We start from the raw sequence: 27,797 nt of genomic DNA, 5'->3' as shown, positions 1-27,797 counted from the left end.
CAACGGAGGGGTATCTGTTGAGAGGCCAGACAAACGTGTGGTTCCTGAAGAGGGGCAGCAGCCTTTTCAGTAGTTGCAAGGGCAACAGTCTGGATGATTGACTGATCTGGCCTTGTAACAATAACCAAAACGGCCTTGCTGTGCTGGTACTGCGAACGGCTGAAAGCAAGGGGAAACTACAGCCGTAATTTTTCCCGAGGGCATGCAGTTTTACTGTATGATTAAATGATGATGGCATCCTCTTGGGTAAAATGTTCCGGAGGTAAAATAGTTCCCCATTCGGATCTCCGGGCGGGGACTACTCAGGAGGACGTAGTTATCAGGAGAAAGAAACCTGGCGTTCTATGGATCGGAGCGTGGAATGTTAGATCCCGGAATCGGGCAGGTAGGTTAGAAAAATTAAAAAGGGAAAGGGATAGGTTAAAGTTAGATATAGTGGAAATTAGTGAAGTTCGGTGGCAGGAGGAACAAGACTTCTGGTCAGGTGACTACAGGGTTATAAACACAAAATCAAGTAGGGGTAATGCAGGAGTAGGTTTAATAATGAATAGGAAAATAGGAATGCGGGAAAGCTACTACAAACAGCAAGTGAACGCATTATTGTGGCCGAGGTAGACACGAAGCCCACACCTACTACAGTAGTACAAGTTTATATGCCAACTAGCTGTGGAGATGACGAAGAAATTGAAGAAATGTATGATGAAATAAAAGAAATTATTCAGATAGTGAAGGGAGACGAAAATTTAATAGTCATGGGTGACTGGAATTCGAGTGTAGGGAAAGGGAGAGAAAGAAACGTAGTAGGTGAATATGGATTGGGGCTAAGAAATGAAAGAGGAAGCCGCCTGGTAGAATTTTGCACAGAGCACAATTTAATCATAGCTAACACTTGGTTTCAGAATCATGAAAGGAGGTTGTATACATGGAAGAACCCTGGAGATACTAAAAGGTATCCGATAGATTATATAATGGTAAGCCAGAGATTTAGGAATCAGGTTTTAAATTGTAAGACATTTCCAGGGGCAGATGTGGACTCTGACCACAATCTGTTGGTTATTAACTGTAGATTAAAACTGAAGAAACTGCAAAAAGGTGGCAATTTAAGGAGATGGGACCTGGATAAACTGAAAGAACCAGAGGTTGTACAGAGTTTCAGGGAGAGCATAAGGGGACAATTGACAGAAATGGGGGAAAGAAATACAGTAGAAGAAGAATGGGTAGCTTTGAGGGATGAAGTAGTGAAGGCAGCAGAGGATCAAGTAGGTAAAAAGACGAGGGCTAGTAGAAATCCTTGGGTAACAGAAGAAATATTGAATTTAATTGATGAAAGGAGAAAATATAAAAATGCAGTAAATGAAGCAGGCAAAAAGGAATACAAACGTCTCAAAAATGAGATCGACAGGACGTGCAAAATGGCTAAGCAGGGATAGCTAGAGGACAAATGAAAGGATGTAGAGGCTTATCTCACGAGGGGTAAGACAGATACTGCCTACAGGAAAATTAGAGAGACCTTTGGAGAAAAGAGAACCACTTGTATGAACATCAAGAGCTCAGATGGAAACCCAGTTCTAAGCAAAGAAGGGAAAGCAGAAAGGTGGAAGGAGTATATAGAGGGTCTATACAAGGGCGATGTACTTCAGCACAATATTATGGAAATGGAAGAGGATGTAGATGAAGATGAAATGGGAGATACGATACTGCGTGAAGAGTTTGACAGAGCACTGAAAGACCTGAGTCGAAACAAGGCCCCGGGAGTAGACAACATTCCATTGGAACTACTGACGGCCTTGGGAGAGCCAGTCCTGACAAAAACCGAGTGGTGAACAAGATGTATGAAACAGGCGAAATACCCTCAGACTTCAAGAAGAATATAATAATTCCAATCCCAAAGAAAGCAGGTGTTGACAGATGTGAAAATTACCAATCAATCAGTTTAATAAGCCACAGCTGCAAAATACTAACATGAATTATTTATAGACGAATGCAAAAACTAGTAGAAGTCGAGGGACCTCGGGGAAGATCAGTTTGGATTCCGTAGAAATACTGGAACACATGAGGCAATACTGACCTTATGACTTATCTTAGAAGAAAGATTAAGGAAAGGCAAATCTACATTCCTAGCATTTGTAGACTTAGAGAAAGCTTTTGACAATGTTGACTGGAATACTCTCTTTCAAATTCTAAAGGTGCAGGGGTAAAATACAGGGAGCGAAAGGCTATTTACAATTTGCACAGAAACCAGATGGCAGTTATAAGAGTCGAGGGACATGAAAGGGAAGCAGTGGTTGGGAAGGGAGTAAGACAGGGTTGTAGCCTCTCCCCGGTGCTATTCAATCTGTATATTGAGCAAGCAGTAAAGGAAACAAAAGAAAAATTTGGAGTAGGTATTAAAATCCATGGAGAAGAAATAAAAACTTTGAGGTTCGCTGATGACATTGTAATTCTGTCAGAGACAGCAAAGGACTTGGAAGAGCAGTTGAACGGAATGGACTGTGTCTTGAAAGGAGGATATAAGATGAACATCAACAAAAGCAAAACAAGGATAATGGAATGTAGTCGAATTAAGTCGGGTGATGTTGAGGGAATTAGATTAGGAAATGAGACGCGTAAAATAGTAAAGGAGTTTTGCTGTTTGGGGAGCAAAATAACTGATGATGGTCGAAGTAGAGAGGATATAAAATGTAGACTGGCAATGGCAAGGAAAGCGTTTCTCAAGAAGAGAAATTTGTTAATATCAAGTATAGATTTAATTGTCAGTAAGTCGTTTCTGAAAATATTTGTATGGAGTGTAGCCATTTATGGAAGTGAAACATGGACGATAAATAGTTTAGACAAGAAGAGAATAGCAGCTTTCGAAATGTGGTGCTACAGAAAATGCTGAAGATTGGATGGGTAGATCACATAACTAATGACGAATAGGATTGGGGAGAAGAGAAGTTTGTGGCACAACTGGACCAGAAGGAGGGATCGGTTGGTAGGACATGTTCTGAGGCATCAAGGGGTCACCAATTTAGTATTGGAGGGCAGCGTGGAACACACACACACAAAGATTCCAAGACTTACCAAGCGGGAAAGCGCCGGTAGATAGGCACAATGAATAAAACACACCCACAGAATTTGAGCTTTCGCAACCGGCGGCTGCTTCGTCAGGAAAGAGGGAAGGAAAAGGAAAGATGAAAGGATGTGGGTTTTAAGGGAGAGGGTAAGGAGTCATTCCAATCCCGGGAGCGGAAAGACTTACTTTAGGGGGGAAAAAGGACAGGTGTACACGCGCGCGCACACACACACACACACACACACACACACACACACACACACACACACACACACACCCGCACATACACCGACACAAGCAGACATTTATATATATTACCAATTTCTTTGGTGCTTCAGTGTAATATGTAATGTTTTGCTTTGGTTGTTTATAAACAATGCCACTGTTTACATCCTGCCATTAGAGTGGTTTACCATCATTTTTGTTGTGATCACAACTGTATCCACCATTTACATACAGCTAGGGCATTGCCCTTCGCATTCTTAAGAGCTCAGTGCAGGCTCACACGATCCCCACTTCTAATGATTTACACGCTAATGGGCATCTTCCACTATGCTCTATAAATCTTACATACAGAGGCTTACAGTTGTGATTTACAAACGTTTTTGCTACCATAATTTCTTTCATTGTACACTGTTGTATTCACTTAGCTGGTTTGGCATCGTTCTCTTCTTCTGCAGTCTTAAGCTTATTTTTATGTGTTATTTCATCTGTATTCCTTTTCTATTTTTAAAATATTTTCAAACATAAAAGGTTTGTTTATTGTCGTTGTAAATATTTACAAATTTTTCCACTATGTTTTGTATAGTATGTCTTTTGCAATTTATATATTCTAACCTGTTCATATATATTCCTTCAAATATCTGTTGTTTTCTTTTTTTTTACTCATGCTGTCAGGTGATCATTCTGCAGGATTGTGTTTTTCTTGTCATAGCTTGCTTCTTTATTGTCACATTCAGTGTAAGGAAATTTTTGCATCTTAACTTTGGTAGTGAAGAATGTTAAACAGGACATATTTTTTTTCTTAGGTACTCAGCATGGTAGATCTCTTGTAATGACACAGTAAACTATAAGACTGTAATGTTCCAGAATGCTGCTATAGTTGATAATTGCCAGACATTTCGCATTAACGATAGGCCTATTTCAGTATTACCACCATCTTCAGGCTATCTGCAACCAAATACACTTTGTTAAAAGTTTTAACACTATACCTAATAACAATTTAAATTCACGTTGTGTGGGTACTGATTACCTTATTGCATCATGGTGTCTTCGTGTCTTACAATCTTATTGGTGCATAGATCATTTCCAACCACAGCCAAGTTTTTAAATATTTATCTTAATCTCTATTGAGTGGTGCTGTTAACAATTACAAGCAAGGCATTTTATTGCTTGTGTATATTGTTGTGATTAGGACAGCTAAGATTGACAGCTGGATAATTCAGCGGTGCTGTATCGTTACAATTTGTTTATTCATTTGTCTATGTATCATAATTATCTATGGTGTGGTATTATAATCATTCTTATGGTTTTATAGTGTTTACATATCTTTGTTTTTATTTTCTCACAGTTAACCCAAATCGTGCTGTATGATTTCAATAAAGTATTATAGAAAAATTTTATTTTTCAAGTTCATTTGTTTGTTCAATATTTTATCAGGGTCTGTCCTTGAGTGTATATAGATTTTGATTTCTTCCAAAAAGTTCATTTTAAATTCATTTGGTGTTGTTTGTAAGATTTTCATTGCGTTTATTATGTGGTTAGCTTCATGATTTTCTGTTTTTAAATGATTGAATGGATTGGTTTGTGTTGATAATTGTAGTATGTTCTCTGTACCTCATTTCAAAGTTTCTGCCTGTCTGTCCAATATAGAATTTATCACAGTTTTTACAATTTATTTTATATATGCCTGGTCGTGTGTGTAGTGGTGGTTTTGCTTTATTGGAATAGATTAGTATTTTGAGATGGTGTTTGGTTCTGTACGCAACTTTAACTGCTGTCTTCTTTAGTAATGTGTTTAGTTTGCTAGGAATTTGTCCTATGTAAGTTTTTTGTATGTATTTGAATTTTTTTGCGAGTATTTCTTTCATTAGTTTTATGTTGCAAGGGAACTTGGTGGATTTAGGTTTAAGGCATTTGTTGTACAGTTTTTTTACTATGCTTGGATCAAAGTTATTTTGGTGAGCTATGTAAGTAAGAACTGCCAATTCCTTATATACAGCTGTATGTTCTAAAGGTTCATTTAGTAGCCTGTTAATCGTTGTGTTAAAGTATCCTGTTTGTGTCGAAACCCATTCCACGCTGCATTCTTTATGTGGTGTTATTTATACTAGGCTGCTCAGTGATCTGACTGCGGGAGAAATCCAAACTTACATCTCTGATTAGGGCGTCACTGCAGTCCATTAGGTTATGAAAAAGTTTGGTGTAACCTTAGTGCCTCCAGGCACCCTTTTCCTCACATTTGACCAAGTAGTGCTTTCGTTAGCAGGCTATGATGTCATCAAGGTCTGACCATATAAATAAACCCGACGTGCTGTTACCAGTGTCAACATTACAACTGCACTCAAATGTCCTGTTGAAATGTAGTCAAATGTGTTACTTATTGTAGGGATGCTCAATACGGTGATTGCTCACTTCCTCGTCGCTGTTGTATCAGTTGCAATGCTGACCATGCAGCCTCATCCTGAGAGTGTCCTGTGTATCCCAATGAGTGGGCTGTTCAGGAGATTTAGGTGAAGGAAAAAGTGCCTTACCCTGTCACTCGCAAGTTGTTGGCTAGTCAAAAGTCCTGCATTTTACCATCTGGCACTTAAAGCACAATTCTTCTATGCCTTGATCCATGGACATGGGTATGCAGACTTGCGACCTCAAATTCAGCACTGCAGTTGTCAGATGCCCAGTTCATGTCAGCATCCCTGTCTCCTCCTCCTCCTCCATCTGTGAAACAAGCCACCAGATCTTTTCCTCTGGTGGCGAAATCACTTGCTACATGAGTGGCAGGCTGGAAAGGACAGAAGGAATACTGCTATGAAGACTTCTTACATCCCTCCAGCCATCATACATTTGAGTCTTCAGCTGCCAACTGCAGAGGCTCAAAGAAATCAAACAAAGGCAAACGGTCTTCTTCTTCACTGCCGCAGAGGTCCTCTTCCTTGGTGTTGTCACATGCTACCCTCACCTGGCTAACCTCTGTCTAGCTGTTGCACTTCCCCAACCATTTCTTTGCCGTGGAATCTGGAGGCTGACCCAGAGAGGGACTGCCAGCACCTCAGTAGATCTCATGGAACAGCATCCTTCAGCCTCTGTGCCCTGTACCAGTGAATCTTAGAAGGCAGGCAGTCGCTGAGGTGACAACCTTTTTTCCCCTTTCCTCATCATGAGTCTCTTCCAATGGAAAATTTGCAACATTCAAATGAACAAGGAGGAATTATGGCTGCTTTTGGAATCACATCATCCCCTTGTTTTCTGCCTCCAGGAAAAAAAATTGCATCCTCACCATTGTTTTGGTCTCTTGCATTTCTTTCCAGTCTGCTGACTGTGACATTATGGGTATCGACATAGCCAAACTTAAACAGGAATGGGCATTACAGGAGATGTAGAGCAAAGGATGCACAAGAATAATGGAAAAATTAGAAAGTCTGCCACCTTCATTGTGACCTTCAAAGTTGCCTGACCACATCACGGCAGGTTTCCTCTGAGTTACGGTTAGGCCATACATACCTAACCCTATGTGGTGCTACAGAAGCCAGCATTTTGTTCACACAATACTGAGTGATGGGGGCGAAGCAACCTGTGAGAAGTGTGGAAAGGCAGCTCATGAAGCTGGGATTGACTGGTCTCCCGCATTCTGTGTTAGATGCTCTGGGTGCCACGCAGTGTGGAGTTGAGACTGCCCTGTTTTTGCAGGAGAACAAAAAATTTGGGAACTAAAAGTCACCTAGCATATGCTTAAGCTGAATCCAAAATGGACTATAAGGTAACAAAACATCCCGTCTTTCCCACTTCTTATGCTTGCATGGCACAGAAACCCATTCCTAAGGTCGATACCTTGATGCAGACTTCGCCCAGTGTGCAACCATCCACCACCTGCACCTGTACTTGTATGTGTACATGCAAAAGCAAAATGATTAAGGGTAAAGCAACCAAGCAGCTGCCACAGAAAAGACCAGCAACAGTTCCATAGTGAGTGTGAGAAGGCACATGACAAGCAGACTGCCTCTCAACGCCCCTTTCCCTTCCGTCCTCAAAGAGACAGGGTGCAGGGAAAGGTTCACAACATTCAGATCAAAAGCTGTCCCGATGTCTGACTGATGAGGAGGACATCATGTAGTTAGATGTCTTGGATCCAGGCAGCCGCTCCACTACCCCTTGTTCTACTAGTGCTACACTTCTGTCATGCAAAGATAGGGGTAAATTAAAACCACATAGATGAAATGGCTCCCGTCCTACAGTGGAATTGCAGAGGTTCAGGACGCGTATGGAGGAACTCTATCTCTTATCTCACGTAGACCATTGTGTCTGTGTCTCCAGGAGACTCATTTCCATCAGTCCTACACCCCTGAGGTAAGAGTCTATGAACTCCACAAAAAGGACGACCTGAGTGGAGAGAGAGAGAGAGAGAGAGAGAGAGCTAGAGGAGGCATAGGTATTTTTGTCAGTACTGACTACCAGTCCTCGCCTCTCCTACTTGCGATGACTTTACAAGCTATATCAGTGTATGTTGCGTCATCTGTTGACAATATGTTCCCTTTTACTTGTCCCCACATGATGCACTTGATAAAAAGGCCCTAACCGACCTTATTACAAAGTTTCTCTGCACCTTCATCCTCTGTGGTGACTTTAATACACATAATGTGCTTTGGGGCTTTGCAACTACCGGTCCCAGGGGTAGAGTAATTGAGAGGCTTCTTGTGTCGTCGTCCGCTTACTTGCTAAAAATGGGACAGGCACTCACTTCTGTACAGCAACTGAGTCATTCTCTGCCATTGATCTCTTGCTTCTCTGAGGTCTTTCTCACTCTGCTCAATTGGAAGTGGTCGATCACTTGCACGGAAGTGATCATTTCCCGATCTGGATTCACCTGCCAGATTGGGAGGGACCCGAAAGGAAACCACTGTGATGGGTGCTTGGTAGAGCTGACTAGACACTTTATAGCCAGTTGGCTCAGTTCAAACATTGCATGAATATCGAGTCGTGGGTGGATTGTATAACCAAAATGATCCATCACACTGCTGCAGCATCCATTCCTCAGTCCTGGGACAACTAAAGAGGCAACTTGTCCATTGGTAGAGTGCCGAATGCCGCTCTGCGGTCAGGACCAGGTGCGCAGCTCTGCATAGATTCAAGTGTCAGCCAACTGCAGAGTATCTTGCAGCCTTTTGGGTAGTTAGGACAAAGTGTCGCCATGTTATTCAAGAGGACAAGAAGAGGTCATGGCAACAGTTCCTGAATACCATTAAACGTTCCACCAAATGTTCCATTGTATGGGACTCCATCAGGAGAATTTCTGGAAGAGGAGGTAGGTGCCCCATGGCTGCAGCAGTGAGGAACAGCCCTTTCCAAACCAATCCATGAGGCATTGCCCAGACTATGGTGGCATATTGTGCCCTAGTTACTGCAACAATCAGTCAGGATCGAGGTTTCCAGTGCCAGATAGCAGTTGCTGAGGGGTGTAGTTTGGACTTATGATCCACTTCTGAATTACAACTGCCCATTTTCCACGTGGGAGCTGGATTCTGCATTGTCAGCGGATCGTGACACACCCCCTGGTCACGACAGGATCCATTACAGTGTGTTGCGGCACCTCACAAGGAGAAACAAAGATACCCTCCTCGCATTTCTTAATGCTACTCGGGCATCAGATCACTTTACTGACTCACGGCATGAGTTTAAAACATGGGAAAGACCATACATGCCCAAGTAGTTACCATAGTGTTGCCCTCAGTAGCTGCATGGGGAAGGCCTTGAAGCAGATGGTCAACTACCACCTTGTCTGGATCTTAGAACCCAGGCAACTCCTTAGTCACTTTCAGTTTGGCTTCAGAAGGTATCACTTTGAGAACCTTCTCTCCTGGAGGCAGCTGTAAAAAGGGCTTTCCTAAGCTGGCATCTCCTACTAGATATAACTTTTTACCTTGAGAAGATGTTTTGTACTACTTGGAGGCATCTTATCATGGAGCAGATTCAGGTATGGGGTTTTCGTGGTTGTCTGCCCATTTTTATTCAGTCCTTCCTCTCGCCAAGGTATTGTAATTACTGAGTCAGTGACATCCTGTCTCATCGCTTTGAGCATGAGAGCAGTGTCCCTCAACGTAGTGTTTTAAATATGACTGTCTTTGCCATAGCTGTTAATAGCATTGTGTCTATAATGAAAAGTCCTGTCCACTGTTCTTTCTTTTTGGATGACTTTGTGTTTTGCTCTTCTGCAAGCCTCACAACAGTAACACGTTGGTTGCAGCTAACTCTTCGACATTGGCTTTAAGTTTTCCACTGACAAGTCTGTGTGTTTCCTTTTTAACTGTTCTCGTACCATTTTAAACTTTCTTAGGTGTGGATGAGGGACACTGTCCTTACTTCAAAAGGCATAGTGAAGTTTCTGGGCCTCATATTTGACTCTAAGCTTATGTAGTTACCACATTTAAGGACTTGAAAAAACTGTCACTTAAGGCTTTAAGTATTTCAAAATGCCGTAGCCTCAGTACATGGACTTTTCTGCTCCGGGTTTACAGGGCATTGTGTGGTCTCAGCTCGATTATGGGTTCACAGTTAAAGGGTCTGTGACACCCTCTTATTTAAAGATGTTGGATGTGGTGCACCATGAAGGGATTCGGTTGGCCACTGGGGCATTCAGAGCAAGCCCCATACCAAGCCTCTGTGCAGAGGCTGGTGAACCACCACCTCACGTCAGGCAACGGCTACTTACTTTGCACTAGGCACATACAACACTGTCCACACCATACACACCCACCCACCTACGATACCATTGCTCAGCTTCCACTGGAAAGGCTTTTTCGTAAATGAGCTACAGGCAATGAGACCCTATGGGATTTGTGTACAGGATTACCTTCTAGGGATGGGTGTGGCTGGTTGTCATGTTTTACATTGTGGTGGGAGCAGATTACCACCTGACTAATTTTAAGAAAGATAATGTGTCAGATTTTACATTTCAACCTCTGTTTTTTTTTTTAACATTTTAGTTATGCATCACAGTTTCATAGTAGTGTACACTGATGGCTCCAAAGAAGGGAGTTCCTTTGTCTGCTCTGTCATGTTCCCCGACCATGTCACCAGGATTTGCCTTCTTGACCAGTATACAGTTTTCTCAGTGGAGCTCCACGCGATCCTGAAGGCACTGGAGCAGGTGCATCTTATTGGGGGCAAATGGTTTCTCATTTTCTCCGATTTTGTTAGTCCTTTACAATTGTTACAGTACCTGTACCCAGATGAGGAGTTGGTCCGGCTGATATATCACCAACTGTACTTGCTCCAATGGCAGGGTAAGCAGGTGTCATTCTGCAGGGTGTCAGGTTATGTAGTGATATGGGGAAATGAACAGGCAGATAGGGCTGCCAAGGAGGCCTGCAGAGGATAGGATGTGGCACAGTGTCCAATTCCCTTGCAGGCTATCGTTTCTGCACTGCACAGGAAGTGCATGCGGCTTGGGGATGAGAATGGCTGGTGGTGATGACCAATAAGCTGTGGTTGGTGAAGTCAACAACCAGGCTGTGGCGTTCCTCCTGCCAGTTACCCAGGCAGGATGAAGTCACTCTTACGCATCTTAGAATTGGGCACTGCCCTCTCACACATGGCTTTTTACTACAGAGAGAGAATCCCCAATTTTGTGATGCTTGTGTCATCCACATCTCTATCCGCCATATTTTAACGGAGTGCATTTTATATCGTGATTCAAGTGTAGAAGCAAATAAGTGGAGATCTTCCCTCTTATTTTAGCTGATGTTGAGACGAGTGTGACTAACGTTTTAAAGTTTTGTGATATGTCTGGACTCTGGCCAAAAATTTTAGGCTGAAGGTTTTAATGCATTGCAGCATGGTTGGCTTCTCCTTTCTCTATGCTTGTACTCAGCCAGCCATGTCCACCTGCTATATTGTTTTAGCTGCTTATACCACTGTCTTTCTATGTCGTTAATGTTTTACTACTTCCTTCATGGTTTTGTGTGGGTACGCTCATAGTTTTCCATCTTTTGTGACCTGTGTTTTATGTGCAGTTTTATCCTCCTGTTTTGTGTATTTTGCTGACACTCATCTCAATCTGTTTCCGTCCAGGTGGTAAAGACCTTGCTGTTGTGCACCCATACAAACATGTCCATGTCCAAGACTTAAAGGCCATGGCATCTGAAGTTATGCATACTGAGTCATCTTTAGTAGCACAATTACTAGGGAACTGCGTTAATTACTTGGAAGTCGCTTGATAATTGCCCACTCAATCATTTTCCTCATTTCTTTATCTACTGCATTTCTTTTTGCCAATGGAATAGAATCTGTTTTAAACCTAAATGGATCATGTCGTTTCACCTGGAAACCATATTCGTAATCCTTCATGCAACCTGGTTTCTTTGAAAATGCTTTTTGAAGCTGTAGTAGTACTTTTTCCAACTTGTGTGCCTCTTCCTCACTTAATCCCTCAATACTTGCGGCTTTTTCCTTGATTCTAACCTCTATACTTACCTCCTGATCTGGGGCAGTCACCCACATACAAACATATGCTTTTTTCTGGTTCATATTTCCAGTAAATATGTTCCCTTATAATTTGCATTCTTGCATTATCACCTTTATTTTTTGTGACCTCATTTCCACTAAGTTTAAGTACCTGTTTTTCCTATTCTTCTCTTATCCTCATTACACCCTCTGAAAAATCTAACATTGGCCTACTAGTAGTTAACCAGTCTGTCACAAAAATTAAATTGATACAAAGTTTGGGAACCACCCTAGCTTTCACTGAGAATGTTCTGTTTCGCATATTAAATTCCAATAACATCTGCTTCGTCATCATTTTATTTCTAGACCCACATGCTGTAACCTCTTTAACTCATTGTACTGATAACTTGGGAAATCTGTATCTTTCTTTATATCTTCGTATAAATTGCCTGAATTTAGGATCACAGTTGTTTTCATGTATTGTATTTCAGTTTCAGTTGCTGGTTGGTACACTCCCTTTAATTCCTGTCTATCTTATTCCATAAGTTCTTTTTATTCTTTCTCATTCACCATACCTGAAGAATTTTACTAATGATACATTCAGCCATTTGCATTTGGACCAGGTTGGAACCACCTATTAATTTTTGAGCTCTCTATGATTCTCTTTCAGGAGTATGTTATTATGATATTTCTTGTTTCCACCATATCAACCCCCTTCTGTCATAGACCTTTGAAATCTACTTTTCCCTCTTCTGGACAGACTGCAACTGTGACAGAGTTGTCCATTTTCCTGCCAGTCACAAGGTTCTTCATTTCAATTCATACCTCTGTTTTGGCTTTGCTGTCTGTCAGTAAGGTAGCCTGTCTGCCACGTGTTCTCTCTCTATCCCAAAGGAACTGCCTGTTGCTGGACAATGTGTTTCATTGCACTAGTATGTGCATTAGGTGACTGATGACACTTTTGTTTAAATTGATAAACTTTTCTTGCCCTGACTCGGGGAATTTTTAATGGGTCAGATTCATTTAATTGGTTGGTTAAGTGTCGGCTCTTTTCTCAGTAATTTTGTAAAAATTCTTTGTAGTTGCTACATCCATTACTTGCAAAGCTTCTGCCTTCAAAAATTTCATTTTTACCACTATTTTGTATGATAGTAGAACAGTATTGTTTCTAAAAGGCTTGAACAAATTCTTTATATGTTTTACATGTGTTACTGTCACCTGTTCCCCAAGATATTGCTTCATCTTGTAACCTGCTGGCCGAATTTGATTTTTTGTTGTTCTGTCATGTTATCAGAAATGATTCTTTCAGACTGTCTAGTGAAGGCTGCAGGTTGTAAAGTTAGTTCCATTAATAGAGAAATGGTGGAATTTAGGTATATGCATTAGCATGATGTGCTACATCGGTTACATGAAGAATACCCTCCTTTTTTTCTTGTTCTGATGAAATTTTGACTTTTTTTAACTTCATTTTCTATTTTGTCCTGCTTCTCACGAAGTACTTTTTGCTCTATTTCTCTCAGTGTACCTTGTATCGCACTTTTGTTGCTTTTACTAGATGATTCTACATGAGAAATATTATGATCAAGTTTATCATTACATGCTTTGACAGCTTTGCTTTGTTCTTGTGTCACTAATTGTTGTTTGTATTGCCCCATTTTGATCTTGCAAATTCTTATTTAATTTTTCGATTTCATAGTCAAGCTTGTGATTTATTTCTGATTTACAGACTTCTAACATTTTACCCCATTCTTTTGTTTCATAATCCATTTTCTTGTAACATCACACAGTTATTGTATCAAGATTTGTAACCTTTTGTTCCAAAGCTTTGAACTTGATGTTAAGTTGATCTATTCCTACATTAACTTCTTTTAACCCTGTACCTGTTTTCTGTATTTTGTCATGCCCAATATCTATTTTCTTTTCTGTTTTTTTCTTTTCTTTTTAAAAAAATCCTCCTTACTTTCTCTTTTTGCTATTTTTTGTTCTTGCAAAATTAGTTTCAGCATATCTTGATTGTCATCCTGAGTTGGCAAAGTGTTAGCTGGTGCTGCACTACGGGTGCAGGGTAATGTACGTAACTCATTTCTTGGCTCATTGGTAACGTCAACATCGCAGTCATTTTCTCTGGCATCGTCATTCCAGTAATTATTTCATTTGGACTAGGTACTAAATATTCTAGATTTACATTATCATCATTTGCCACTAGGGTTACATTTTTACTGTCATTATTAACTAACTCTACATTCCCAGTGAAATTGTTCATGGCTGCTTCAGAATTCACAATGAGATAATTGGTAATTGAATTTACTATTTCAGATCCGTCACCAAAGTTTGAAACTATGTTTTCACTTAATTATTTTTGACTAAATTTGACATATTATTAAACCCATTCTGACTTCACAACCATTTATTTGTATCTGATACACTGTGTTGTCACTACTACTGTGAGATTGAACTCTTTCTCTACTCCTGAGAGCGTATCTCTTTTCCTTTTCTCTAGCCAATTTACTAATACTAATAATAATAAAATTTAAACAAATGTGATCAAAAAATTTTCTTCATATTTTAAACTGTATAGAATACAGTATGAGTGTTCTGGCATATACCCTGCCTTCACACTTCCAATTACAGATCTTAGACTGCTATATGCAAGTGCAATGCTTACACTAATTTTCTTCCTTTACGTACTGCTGCTGATTCTGTTAACTGTCAGCTGTGCCACTGTCTGCAAATCCACTGTAGTGGCATGCTGAAGCTGACACTTAAGATACACCCTGTACTGCTAATAACTGCACCGATTGCTGCTTGCTGGTGCTGCACCTGTTATCCGTGGCTGGCTCGTGCTTCTTTGCACGCTGCACTGTCTCATAGCATGAAGAATCTTGAAGTGATGATTTTTAATGTAATCCCATGGACTGTGCTCACAATGTTAACTTTTATTCTTGTAGCACTTCAGCACTTCCTATTCTACTTCATGCCAGTACTCCTTCCACTGTAACAAAAAAATTGATTTTGCTGCATCAATTACTACAGTTTAACTAAAGTTCAAAAACCGTTCAAAGCCTACTTCTCTCAGTGCTTAGGCAGCTCTCTGGTCATTTACAAATGTGTATCACAGTCTTTAAATGGTTTAATGGTTGGTTACAGTTCACAGTTCTCACTTACAAAATCCAGTCTCATAATTCCAAAGACTGCAACTTCAAAGATATTGCTGCAAGAGATGCCATGTGTGCCAAAAAATAGGCCATTTTAAGAACCAAAAACCCACAATGGGTAAACTAATTTTTGTAAATCACAGTAGTACATACATAATGTTCTATTTTGCTACCAGAATTTGTGAACCTTTTTTCACTATACATTTAGGGTGATTAATCGTCATTTTTGGAAATTCAAAAAACTGATAACTTCTAAATCAGTGATTCCCATCTGTGGATAGAGTTAAAATGAAATTTTCTAAGGGGTAGAAATTAAACGATTCAGTTCTATTCCAGTCATGAAACTAAATTATTTTCAAAAGATCATTAGTACTATCACAATTTTGTAAGACTCTTAACATTGATTGTGTAAGTTATCAACAATTACTTTTCTCAATTAGTAGCATTAATGTGGTGGAGGTTACAGGTTCCTCACATAGTCCACCTGTAAAACACGTTTATTGTGATTTGTCCTGTACATCAATGATATAAATGTGAGACATACCCATAACAAATGCTAAATATCTCGAGAAAATGTCTTTTCCAAGTTGTATACAGTAACTGCAGTAGTCCAGAAATTGCTTGCTTTGAGTCAGATAAATGGGTTAATTGACAGTACGACAAAGTAGTAACTGCATAAGGGCTACTATAGTGCTGTACACGGTGTTGTTGTTGTTATTATTATTATTATTATTATTATTATTATTATTATTATTATGAGAGTGGTTGACACAAAGCATTAACTGCCTGAAGTTGTCCAATCTATGCAAGGCAGCAATCGGGTGATTTAGAAACAGTAAGTATAGTGCACACATCTGAACCTGTTTGATTTTAAATGGGGTTGCAGTGTGCAGATCAAGCAAGTGCTACAATGGCGAGGAGTAATGCAGGTCAGGTATGTTTTGTGACAAGTGTCTTTCCGCTTACACGCAACCCCCACCCCCTTGCGTGCGTTCACACAAGCACACGCCCGCGCGCGCACACACGCGTTCACACACACACACACACACACACACACACACACACACACACACACACACACACGCACGCACGCACACAAATGAAATATCACCTTTCATCATTTTAAGACTAAAAGTGTTCCAAGAAAAGTCTTTCATTCTACAGTTTGGTTAGGTGCTAAAATTGGTGATAATGGGGGGGGGGGGGGGGAGGCAGCAGATGGCAGGAGGGAGTAGAGAATGGGGGTACTGGCTAGTGTCTGATTGTTCTCAGTGGTAATGGTCTAAACTTGGGAATCAAAAGATGTTATTTGTTGGAAAACAACACACATAATAAACGGATATAACATCTGACAAGGATCATCTTTGGCTTTGTGGTGGTCTAATGTTTACAGTGTGTGCTGCTTTTCTGTGTACTCTTAACCTTTGATTCCTTGTTGCTGTAGTCCCACCCAGTGATAGTTAAAGTTTCCTTTCACAAGAATGTCTTGTTTTATTTGTGTTGGGTTGAATCAGTTGAAATGTCAGTATTTGATAAGGCCCCAGTTTTTGAGAAATTTGTGATATTTGTTGTCCTCAGTTATGGTAAATTTTACTTTTTTTGTGCACCTACAGAGAACATTTATTCCTCTTTTGCCACACTTCTTTTTATGTTGAACTGATTTTTTCTTCTATTGAAACTAATCATCCATTATCAAGCATTCAAAAATTATTAATATTTTTTAATTATTTTAATTTTTTTTTGTGGCCGTGTGAAGTATAAGGATTACAATAATTTTCGTACTACAATTAGTAACCCACAGTCCTTCAGAGAATGAAATAACATAAATTGTGTTTATTTTGTATCATATTTCTGTATGGCATGCACCTGAGAAAATTTTTGATGTTATGCTTGCTTGATTACCTTGTTGTACTCCCATGTATGTTGGGATATAAATGGATAATGTCACAGCTAAGGTGTGTATGGCAGGTGTTTGTTTCTGATGTGTACCTATTTTTATGATATGCAGGTTAGTGTGGAATGAAAGTTCTTGCTTGCCTGTAATTTTTTTTTTAATTTGGCATCATTGGAAAGGTGGAAGATGTGTAATAGGTTTATTTGCTTTCTGATTGTGTAGACATTTAAATATGAGTGTGTTACTTGAACGTTTACTGTATTGAGAACATAATAATTGTATTGTTATACAAATAACTGTTGACTAATGGAAAACATTTTAATTTCAGGCAGATGAACGACCACATGACTGGTAGTAATTCGGGTTGGGAATTGAGCACTGCTAATAACACTATTCCGGAACTTAACAACAGACTACATGAACAGGATCACAAGATCACTGAATCGTCATATAGGGTTTCTGAAACAAATTATACTGTACCAGAAGCTTCTTATAAAGCTACAGAGTCAAGTTACAAAGCAAATGATGTGAACTTCAAGATACCAGATCCCCCAAAACGAATAACAGACACATTTTATAAAGTGAATGACTCAAGCTGTAGACCTGACGCCAGCTATAAGACAGCTGAATCTGTGTATCGAATTACTGATAGTTACAAAGCTGGGGATACAAGCCACAATAGCATTGAAATGAATCACAGTGCACCAGATAGTGGTTATAAAGTGGTGGAAAGCAGCCAAAAAGTGTCGGAACCAAACTACAGACTTTCAGAGGTGAATCATCGAGTGGCTGACCCCAGTTACACTGTTAAGGAAGATAATCATAGGACGACTGATCCAGGCTATCGGATATCAGAAGCAAACCACAGACCTGTTGAACTGAATTATAAAGAAACCGATACAAGTAACCGTCACAATGACTTAAGCCTTAAAATGTGTGAGCACAATCAGGTTGTTGATATGAACCAGAGATTTTTAGAATCTAGTCTCAGGGAATCTGAAACAAAATGTGAAGATAAAATTGGAAGAATTGAATCCACAGTAACAGAACCTCAGAGTAAATCTCCATCTCCTAAAACTTTGGTGAGTGATATTTACATTTTATTGTTCTCATGTTTTGTCATATGTAGCATACCTGTGCTAATTTTTCCTACATGCTATTGGTTTCTAATATTTTGTTGTCTTCAGTAGGCCACATACATTAATTTCAGCATCACAGTACATTGAATTACTTATGGAGTTCGTTCTCAGCAGTCAGTCACAATTAAAAGCAGTACCATTCATAAATATAATATTAGTAGGAGAAATGTAGCATACTATTCTTCACTTAATCTTAATTTGACACAGAAAGGAGTGAGGTATTCAGCCATTGAATCTTCCACCACTTGCCCATTGTTGCAGAGAGAGAGAGAGAGAGAGAGAGAGAGAGAGAGACTTTCCATTGGGAAACTGTACTGTAATTGTAAAACTGACTTGGTTATCCACATCACAGTGAGAGACCACGATCTTCTAATTATCAACTGAATAGTAGAAGCATTGAGCCGTTGACAGGCAAAAAACAAAATGAAAACTTGATAGCTTTCAGAATCGGTACTTCTTCAAGCTAGAGTACACAGGCACATACTCAGACAGCAAACAGTGACGTACAACACTGTGTGTGGGATCGGGCATGCAAGAAAGCGTTGATTCTGATGGCTAGTGAGTTTTCTTTCGCTTTTATTTGTGCCTGCCAATGACTCAACACGTCTGCTACCCAGGAGTGGTTTCCTTTACTCCTAAATTATTCAAATTCTACCAGAAGTTTCCTACTTTAACTATTGTATCTATTATCTGATATTACTGAAGTGCTCTTTTGTTCTTGAATGACTTTTTCTGTGGATGCTTCAGTTCATGCTTGAAAAGCATGTATCCTTAAACTTTATACAGCCATGTACAGTTTCCATTAATTTATGTGTGGAACAGTTTATACAAGCGAGAAGCCTGTGAGTTTGCAGAATAACTCTTGCGAAACAGGGCATTAGGAGGGGAAAACTCCACAGTGTTTCAATGAAGCAGGAACTCTTCAGGTGCTCACTAGACTTACTTTAATGTTGAGTATTTGGCTGTACATGTAGACCTAACTCTTCCTCCATCTTGTCATACATTCAATGATGTACTTCTTCTTACCATACATAGGTAGGATTGATGGTTTGTTTATTTGGCAGTACATATAACTGATATTTTGTTCTTAGCTGCGTGTTCAAAGCAGTGACTCAGGTATCCAGTTAATGAACTGGCATTAATTCTTTTGTAATCAGTATCATTCAGCAGTACAGATAAAAGATCACAGGCGGGAGAAGGCAGATGGGGTTTACATCAGCTATCAAATTCACTGTAATACATTAAGATCAGTTCACACTGGTATGAAATAAATTGGAGAAAATATCTCGTCAAATGGTTGTTGGTCCACTCTGGACAGTATTGCAAAAAAGTAAGGATTTAATTTCAGCATTAAGGAATCCTCTGTGGTGATAGTTACATTTATTAAGAGTCAAAATACATTTGTGATGAATGTTACTGTCCTCACACGTGTGCTCCCCTCCCCTTCCCTCCCCTGCCCTCACTCCCATTTCCCTTCCACATCGGTATTATCTGTTTCATTTTGAAGAAATATTTGTGATAGGATTTTTCAGAATGTATGTGATGTTCAAATTCACATACCAGTATTCCAAAACCAAAATAATATCCTTTCAGATATTGCTTCTCTTGTATGAGGAAAGACTTGTAGGTACTGAGAATTACAAGAGTGCAAAGCACAGGCACAAAATAGATCTTTGTGAAAATCTTATTTGTAGACAGGCCACCAATCTACCCGCCTCCGTATCCCAGGGACGCTAATGAATGCTTCTGCAGTGACGTTAGACCAGGGAGTAAGCTGGCTCGAATCCTCGTGATGGAAAAAATTTTCAGTACCTTTATTTGGCTGGCAGGGGGTGGATAGGTGCTGGCGTTTAGTTCCTGATCTCCCAACTATACACCAATGCCCTGGGTTAAATACAAAACCTCTTTGCAGTATTTCATAAAATGAGGGCATGTGACACTGTTGATGGTAATCCATGTGTCAAGTGGGGACGTCAAGTGGGGACGTCAAGTGGGGACGTCAAGTTTGGCGACCCCTTTGGTGCTATTGGTGATGGCGCCTGGTTTCACCCTCTGCATTCTATCATCATCATCATCATCATCATCATCATCATCATCATCATCATCAACAACAACCAACACAAACATTACACTAACCAACACAAACATTACACTAAACTACACACACACACACACACACAGTATTACATATATTGTAATGAGGCATGTTAAAAAACACAACAGTCTTAACATAGTATATTTCTTATGCAAAAATAATGTACTTGCTTTATATTATGAAATATTAATTAATATTTGGAATTATATTTGTTATAGTTAATCCACAAAATATCCATATATAGGCTAGCTACATAGTCTTTAGTCTTTTGACAGTTGGAAAGTTTGCAATTAATGTGAAAGTAGAGTCAAAACATAAGGAATAGATACTAAATGCTCCACAACTATAACCTGTTCCAACACTGATGATCTTTATCGCCATTATTGTTAAGCACATTCTGTTGTTTGAGGTTCAGATAAAACTGCATATATATATATCTCTGATTATGAAGCGTTATTACAACATACTTCATACTCTAAATGTCACCAACCCCAGGGAACAATTGAGCTATGCAGAGCAACAAAATTACAATTTTTGCTTTTGGCCCATGTGGAAATTAATATCTGAGAAATTTGTGAGGCTGTGTTCATGTATACAGTTTGAGCCTGCATATACAGATTAAGCTAATTCACTGTAGGATCAACAGATGTCATGAACTGGCATACATGCTAAGATTTCAAAATTGATGACAGCGTGATGTAGGCCCTTATGATACTCGCCACCTCCTTTCTTCTTGCAACTATCTCATCTGCAATGACAAATGAATTTAATAAAATTAAAAGAAATAGGTAACAAAATCACCGAATCAATCTGTCTGTGTTGTAAGTAATTGTACTGAGAACTAATTAATATCAGGTAATGACACAGAATAGATCAAACTAGATCGCATCATGAGACACCCATCTCCTCTCTATATGACGATAAAAATTCTCACAAAGAATTCTTGAGATGATTAGACATTGTGTGCCCTTTCACCTTATAACATACAGGTGCATTGATTGGAGAAGCGTATGATTTAGTATACAATGTAAATTTCATATTGCTCAATGAGCGGAAGACATTCAGTTATGTAGTTTCTTTCTCTAATTTTCTAAACTTCACAGAAGAGTACTAGCATAACATGATATAGTCATGTCAGGAATTGTTCCTGTTCAAGGTCAAGACCATTATACTCTATTCTTACGTAATATTGGTCTACTAAAGCTTCAATTTTGTTTGAGACACATTTCGTGAGGTACAGCCCTGCTTGTCAAAAGCAACAACCCAGGTTCAGCATAAAGATTTGACAGTCATCAGGAGCAAGAAGAAGAAGAACAGAAACTGAACTTCGGAGTTGCTCTACTCTGCAGTTGTGTTTTTCAAATCTGTTGTTTACTTCCATATCAGTATAGGTCAGCTTGTAAGACAGTATTCCTCAAGGAGAGTTAGATTTTCTGTAGAATAGCTATTCAGTCCTAATAATTGACTATCCATGTACTTTTTTCTATTACTGCATGAAAATTTAAAAAGTTTCATTGCTGTGGAAATTTATCCACATCTTGTACGTTTTTGGTAATATAGTAGTAAATTAAATATTTTTGCTTCTTTTAAAAGTAATTCATTCCTTTGAGTGTTACACATTGCTGTAAGACTTCAGAGGAGACTTCAGTCTGTTGGTACGAATGTTCCCTAATCATACAGTCATAATTGGAGGAGCCTTTATCATCAAACAATCATTTGATAATTACAGTTGTGTAAGTGGTGCACATGGCAAGACGTCTTGTGATATATTACCAAATGCCTTCTCTGAAAACTACCTAGAATAGATAGTGGTGTGAGCCCACTAATGAGTGAAACACGTTAAACATAATGTCGACAAATAGTCTGTCCGTAATGAAACTTGTATGAGTGACCATGTAGTAGTTGTAACACCACTGTGATTACTAATGTGCAAAATTAACTAAGTAGGAAGATTTACTTGTTCAGCAAGCTAGATAGAGAGGCAGTCATGTTATATCTCAAAGAAGAACTGAAAACATTTAGCTCTGGGCAAGAGTCTGTAGGACAGTGCTGGCCATGATGTGTCGAACTTCATGTGTGCAGCTTGTACAAGTCGTGTATGGGTTTAAGGCCTGGCCTATTACTTGTCTTCACTCAGTCCTTGGAAAAACATGAGGCAGCGCGACATTTCATTTTTTCAGTCAGTGCAACTCTCCAAGCTTGGCAGAATCATCATGCCTCCGCTGTTTATCCTTTGCCATTTGCTTGTGGTATGAAAGACATTTGTAGGTCCAATGGCTGTTTGCACAAAAAGCAGAAGTCTTAACAATCTATTGTCACAATCCTTCAAAATGAATGGGAGTGACAAAAGAGAGGGATGAGAATTCTGAATTCTCATAAGCAACGGGTACTGCATATTTGCTATGAAACAACATTAAAATATCATGCAGAAAGAATTTAAAGATCTAGTCGACAATAAAAGTGTAAAAAATTAAGATTGACAGATAGGGTTCATTGTTCTGTCCATCAGGATACACTTTGTGCTAAATTTGCTGGCATGGAGCACGTGAAGAAATTGGTGGTATGATAAATAAAATTTCTGGAGTCCTCTCATTATTCGCAAAGGAGGTTGGACAAGGGAAATGCTTGGAAAAAATTTTACGACTTAAAACTTGCTATTGCTGAATTTATGATGGAAAAAGGATTGCAGGAATGGAAATTAGAAGATTCGAAACACATTGCAGAATTCGCATTTTCAGTGGGTGGTGGTGGTGGTGGTGGTGGTGGTGGTGATCATCAGTTTATGGGGCAGTCAACTGCGTGGTTATCAGCACCCGTACAAATTCCCAACTTTTGCTCAGTCCAATCTCGCCACTTTCATGAATGATAATGTAAAGATGAGGACAAAACAAACACCCAGTCATCTTGAGGCCATTTTCAGTGGACTTGACTGCTCACTGCCCACAGTAAGGCATTCCAGGTAACTTTTTTCTGATTCGATGGGGATGCATTATAGAAGGGAAGCCTTCTCTCAAAGACAGTACAGAATGAAAGTTTTCACTCCGCAGTCAAACTTCCTGGCAGATTAAAACTGTGTGCCAGACCGAGACTCGAAATCGGGACCTTTGCCTTTCATGGGCAAGTGCTGTACCAACTGAGTTAACCAAGCACAACTCATGACTCTTCCTCACAGCTTTACTTCCAACAGTATGTCGTCTCCTATCTTCCAAACTTCACAGAAGTTCTCCTGCAGACCTTGAAAGACTAGTCCTTCTGGAAGAAAGGATATTTTGGAGAAGTGGCTTAGCCACAGCCTGGGGGATGTTTCCAGAATTGAATTTTCACTCTGCAACGGAGCGTGCGCTAATAGGAAATTTCCTGCCAGATTAAAACTCTGTGCCAAATGAGCTACCCAAGCATGACTTACGACACATCCTCACAGCTTTACTTCTGCCAGCACCTCATCTTCTATCTTCCAAACTTCACGGAAGCTCTCCTGGGGGGTGGGGGGTTATGTGAAGTTGGGAGGGTAGAAGACGAGGTACTGGTGGAAGTAAAGCTGTAAGAACTGGTCGTAACTTGTGCTTTGGTAGCTCAGTTGGTCCTGCCCACGAAAGGCAAAGGTCCTGAATTTGATTTTGGTCTGACACACAGTTTTAATCTGCCAGGAAGTTTCCTGTTAATGCTCACTCCGCTGCAGAGAGAAAATTTCTTTCTTGAAACAGCCCCCAGGCTGTGGCTAAGCTATGTCTCCGCAACATCCTTTCTTCCATAAATGCTAGTCTTTCAAGGTCCGCAGGAGACGTTCTGTGAAGTTCGGAGGGTAGGAGATGAGGTACAGGCGGAAGAAATGCCGTGAGGACTAGGCGTACCTCATGCTTGGGTAGCTCAGTTGGTAGAGCACTTGCCTGTGAAATTCAAAGGTCCCAAGTTTGAGTCTCAGTCCAGCTCACAGTTTTAATCTGGCATTAAAGAATACCAGAGGTTTGATGCATTCATTGTGGCCTTGAAAGAATTACAGTGATAGTTTTATAAGTCCTTCTGGAAGTAAGACTGTTTGCCGTTTCAGTTGAAGCCCACTATGGATGCGCGGATGTCTTTGACCTGCAAGGTCTTTTGGGTTAAAACTATCCAGGAGGTCTACATTGTCTCACATTTGTGTGAAAGACATTTTTTTAATTAAGAAACTAAATAAGTCAGAATTATGTGGCAACTTGAGTGTGAAACTCTGTTAAATTACCTGCATCTGTCCGTATTCCGGCAGTTTGTACCACATAAAAATTAAATCTTCAGCACACCAAAATAATTAAACAACACTGAAAATTTATTTGCATGCTCAGACATTGTGGTGTGGTGGTGGGGAAAACACGTAGCAGGGCTGAGCACTTTGGCACTCAGGCGAGGGCTCATCCTGAGAGTTGAAATCTTGGCCGCTTCTGGTATAGGAGAAGTATATGGCTCTAGTATAAAAGAACAGTTTAGCATGCACTGGGTAGATGTGTACCTAGTACAACAGTCCTAGAAGGGTGGAACCTTCCATGGTATACAATTTCTGTAAGTAAGCTGCTAAGGAAACTGACTGCCACATAATAAGTTTTAGTAATAATCATAGAGCTATAGATTGAGAGATGCTGATTGAAGCACATTAGGCTGGCAAGAGCACAATGGGTGAAGCCTTCAATGAGCACTATACCATAATCTCACTGAAAGAAATTCTGATCATACGTAAAGGTTCTCAGTGGCACGAAAATTAGTTTCCAGGTAATCATGGATGATACAGTAACTGAAATTGAGAGCAGAAAAGCAGTAGCAGAAATGCTGAATTTCATTTTCAAATTTTCCTTTATGAAGTAAAATGGAAAAGTACTATCCCAGTTTACTTCTTGCACCGCTGCAAAGATGAGTACTATAGCTATTAGTGTCCTTGGGGTTCAGAAATAGCTAAAATCGTGCAAGGCTCCAGGGCCCGATGGACTACCTGTCAGATTATATACAAAATTTTATGCTCAGCGATCTCCCGTTTTAATCACACTGTAACATAGATCCCTTGGCCCAGTGATAGGAAGGAAGCACAAGTTATAACTGAAACTTCCTGGCAGATTAAAACTGTGTGCCCGACCGAGACTCGAACTCGGGACCTTTGCCTTTCGCAGGCAAGTGCTCTACCATCTGAGCTACTGAAGCACGACTCACGCCCGGTCCTCACAGCTTTACTTCTGCCAGTATTTCTTGTTTGGAAGGTAGGAGACGAGATACTGATTCCTAAATCTCTGTCTTACCAGTATATAATCTATCTGAAACCTGGTATTATCTCCAGCATTCTTCCATGTATACAGTGTCCTTTTATGATTCTTGAAGCAAGTGTTAGCTATGATTAAGTTATGCTCTGTGCAAAATTCTACCAGGCGGCTTGCTCTTTCATTTCTTATCCCCATTCCATATTCACCTACTACGTTTCCCTTTCCTACTATCGAATTCCAGTCAACCATGACTATTAAATTTTCGTCTCCCTTCACTATCTGAATAATTTCATTTATCTCATCATACATTTCATCAAGTTCGTCATCTGCAGAGCAAGTTGCCATATAAACTTGTACTACCGTAGTAGACGTGGGCTTTGTGTCTGTCTTGGCCACAATAATGCGTTCACTATGCTGTTTGTAGTAGCTTACCCATACTCCTATTTTTTTTATTCATTATTAAACCTACTCTTGCATTACCCCTATTTGATTTTGTATTTATAACCCTGTACTCACCTGACCAGAAGTCTTGTTCCTCCTGCCATCAAACTTCACTAATTCCCACTATATCTAACTTTCACCTTTGATTAAGTTATGGTCTGTGCAAAATTTCCCTTTTTAAATTTTCTAACCTACTTGCCCGATTAAGGGATCTGACATTCCACACTCTGACCCATTGACCGCCAGTTTTCTTTCTCCTGATAACTACGTCCTCTTGAGTAGTCCCCGCCTGGAAGTCGGAATGGTGTACTATTTTACCTCCGGAATATTTTACCCAAGAGGACGCCATCATTATTTAACCATGCAGTAAAGCTGCTGCATGCCCTCGGGAAAAATTATGACTGTAGGTTCCCCTTGCTTTCAGCCGTTCGCAGTACCAGTGCAGCAAGGCCGTTTTGGTTAGTGGTACAAGGCCATATCAGTCAATCATCCAGACTGTTGCCCCTGCAACTACTGAAAAGGCTGCTGCCCCTCTTCAGGAACCATAAGTTCGTCTGGCCTCTCAACAGATACCCCTCCGTTGTGGTTGCACCTACAGTACGGCTATCTGTATCGTTGAGGCACGCAAGCCTCCCTACCAACGGCAAGGTCCATGGTTCATTGGGGAGGGGAGTAAAGTATACCACGTACCAAATAGAAACAACATTGAGTTGTCGAGAGACACACACAGAAGTACTAAAATTTGATAGCTTTTGCAAAAAATCCTTTGATGAGCTAGAGTGCGTGCTCACACACACACACACACACACACACACACACACACACACACACACACACACGTGCAGTGTACTAGCTGAACACACAATGCTGGGATTGCAATGAGGTTAGTGGACTGTGGTGAGGGATTGTGTCAGGTAGGGTGAGTGGAAGGAGAAAGAGCGAGAAGCAGGGGGAGGGATTGCAAATGGAGCAAGAAGTGGGAGGGAGATGTTGTAGTGGAGGAGTAGGTGGTGGCTTGGAGGAAGCCAGCTGGTGTGGAGTATAACAGTGAGGAGGTGGGGCAGCAGGTGTATGGGAACGTAACGCGGCACATGGGCACTGGAGCTAGTGAATTCGTGTGGGGCCAAATTATAATGACATGAAGGTGTGGAATGGGAAGGGGTGCGAGGTGAGACTGTTGGGCAGAGTGTGTGGTTGCAGTGGTTTAGTGGAGATGGAGGACGGGAGGAATCTGGGAGTGAAGGGTGTGTTGCAAGCATAACTCCCAGCTACCTAGTTCAGGATAGCTGATGCTGAGGGGAAGGATGCAAATGGTACAGGTTGTGAAGCAACCACTGAACTTAAGCATGTTGTGTGCAACCACATGTTGTGCCACTGGGTGCTCAACTCTTCTCTTGGGCACGGTTTGGCAGTGGTTGTTCATTGTGAGGCACAGTTGGTTGGTAGGTTATGCCACAGAAAATGCCATGCAAAAATTGCAGCTGGGCTGGTATATGATATGGCTGCTTTCAGAGGTGGCTCTGCCTCCGATATGATATTATAAGCCTGCACCGGGACTGGAGTAAGAGGTCTTATACCACCTCTGCTGCAATTTCTACTCAGAATTTCATGTGGGCATGACCACCAACCTGCTGTCTACCAAAATGAATAGCAACTGCCAAACTAAGGCCAAGAGAAGAGTTGACCACACAGTAGCACAGGTGACTGCTTCATACCCTGTACCACCTGCATCTTTCCCCTCAGCACAGGTTTTCTGAATTACATGGACGGGAGTTATCCTTGCGATACAATCTCCACTTCCTTAATCCTATTGACTACAATATCCACTAACTCACAGCACCCACACCCTCCATCCAACAGTCTCAACTTCCACTGTCCTGTCACCCATCCCCACTCCACACCTTCACGTCATCATCAAAGTATGTGTTTACCCCTCCTGAACCCCCTCGTGCCACTTTCCACATCTTTTTCCCTCTACCCCCATTTTTTTCCCCTCTACCCCCCTCCTCTGACACAACCCCTCACCCCACTCCATCTGCATCAACAAAGTTACATTCATTTTCGTGTGCATGTTGTGGACTCAATACTTCTGCTATTCAGTGGGGAGTCTCATTTACTTGTAAATCATTTAAATCAAAAGTCTA

At 40.4% G+C, this 27,797-nt stretch overlaps 1 protein-coding gene across 2 annotated transcripts in view; it reads left to right on the top strand.

Moving 5' to 3' along the window:
• The window catches only part of LOC126349494 (telomerase-binding protein EST1A), a 321,638-nt gene that overhangs the window by 24,918 nt on the left and 268,923 nt on the right, over positions 1 to 27,797 (top strand). For both annotated transcript variants that reach the window (XM_050002435.1, XM_050002434.1), the window contains exon 3: positions 17,088 to 17,841. In XM_050002435.1, the coding sequence (XP_049858392.1) occupies positions 17,088 to 17,841 (754 nt within the window). The remainder of the gene's footprint in view (positions 1 to 17,087; positions 17,842 to 27,797) is intronic.

The sequence above is a fragment of the Schistocerca gregaria genome, chromosome 1 (genome assembly GCF_023897955.1).
Source record: "Schistocerca gregaria isolate iqSchGreg1 chromosome 1, iqSchGreg1.2, whole genome shotgun sequence".
Lineage (NCBI taxonomy): Eukaryota > Metazoa > Arthropoda > Insecta > Orthoptera > Acrididae > Schistocerca > Schistocerca gregaria.
The sequence above is the reverse complement of the archived record's forward strand: the minus strand, read 5'-3'. Positions and strand labels throughout refer to the sequence as shown.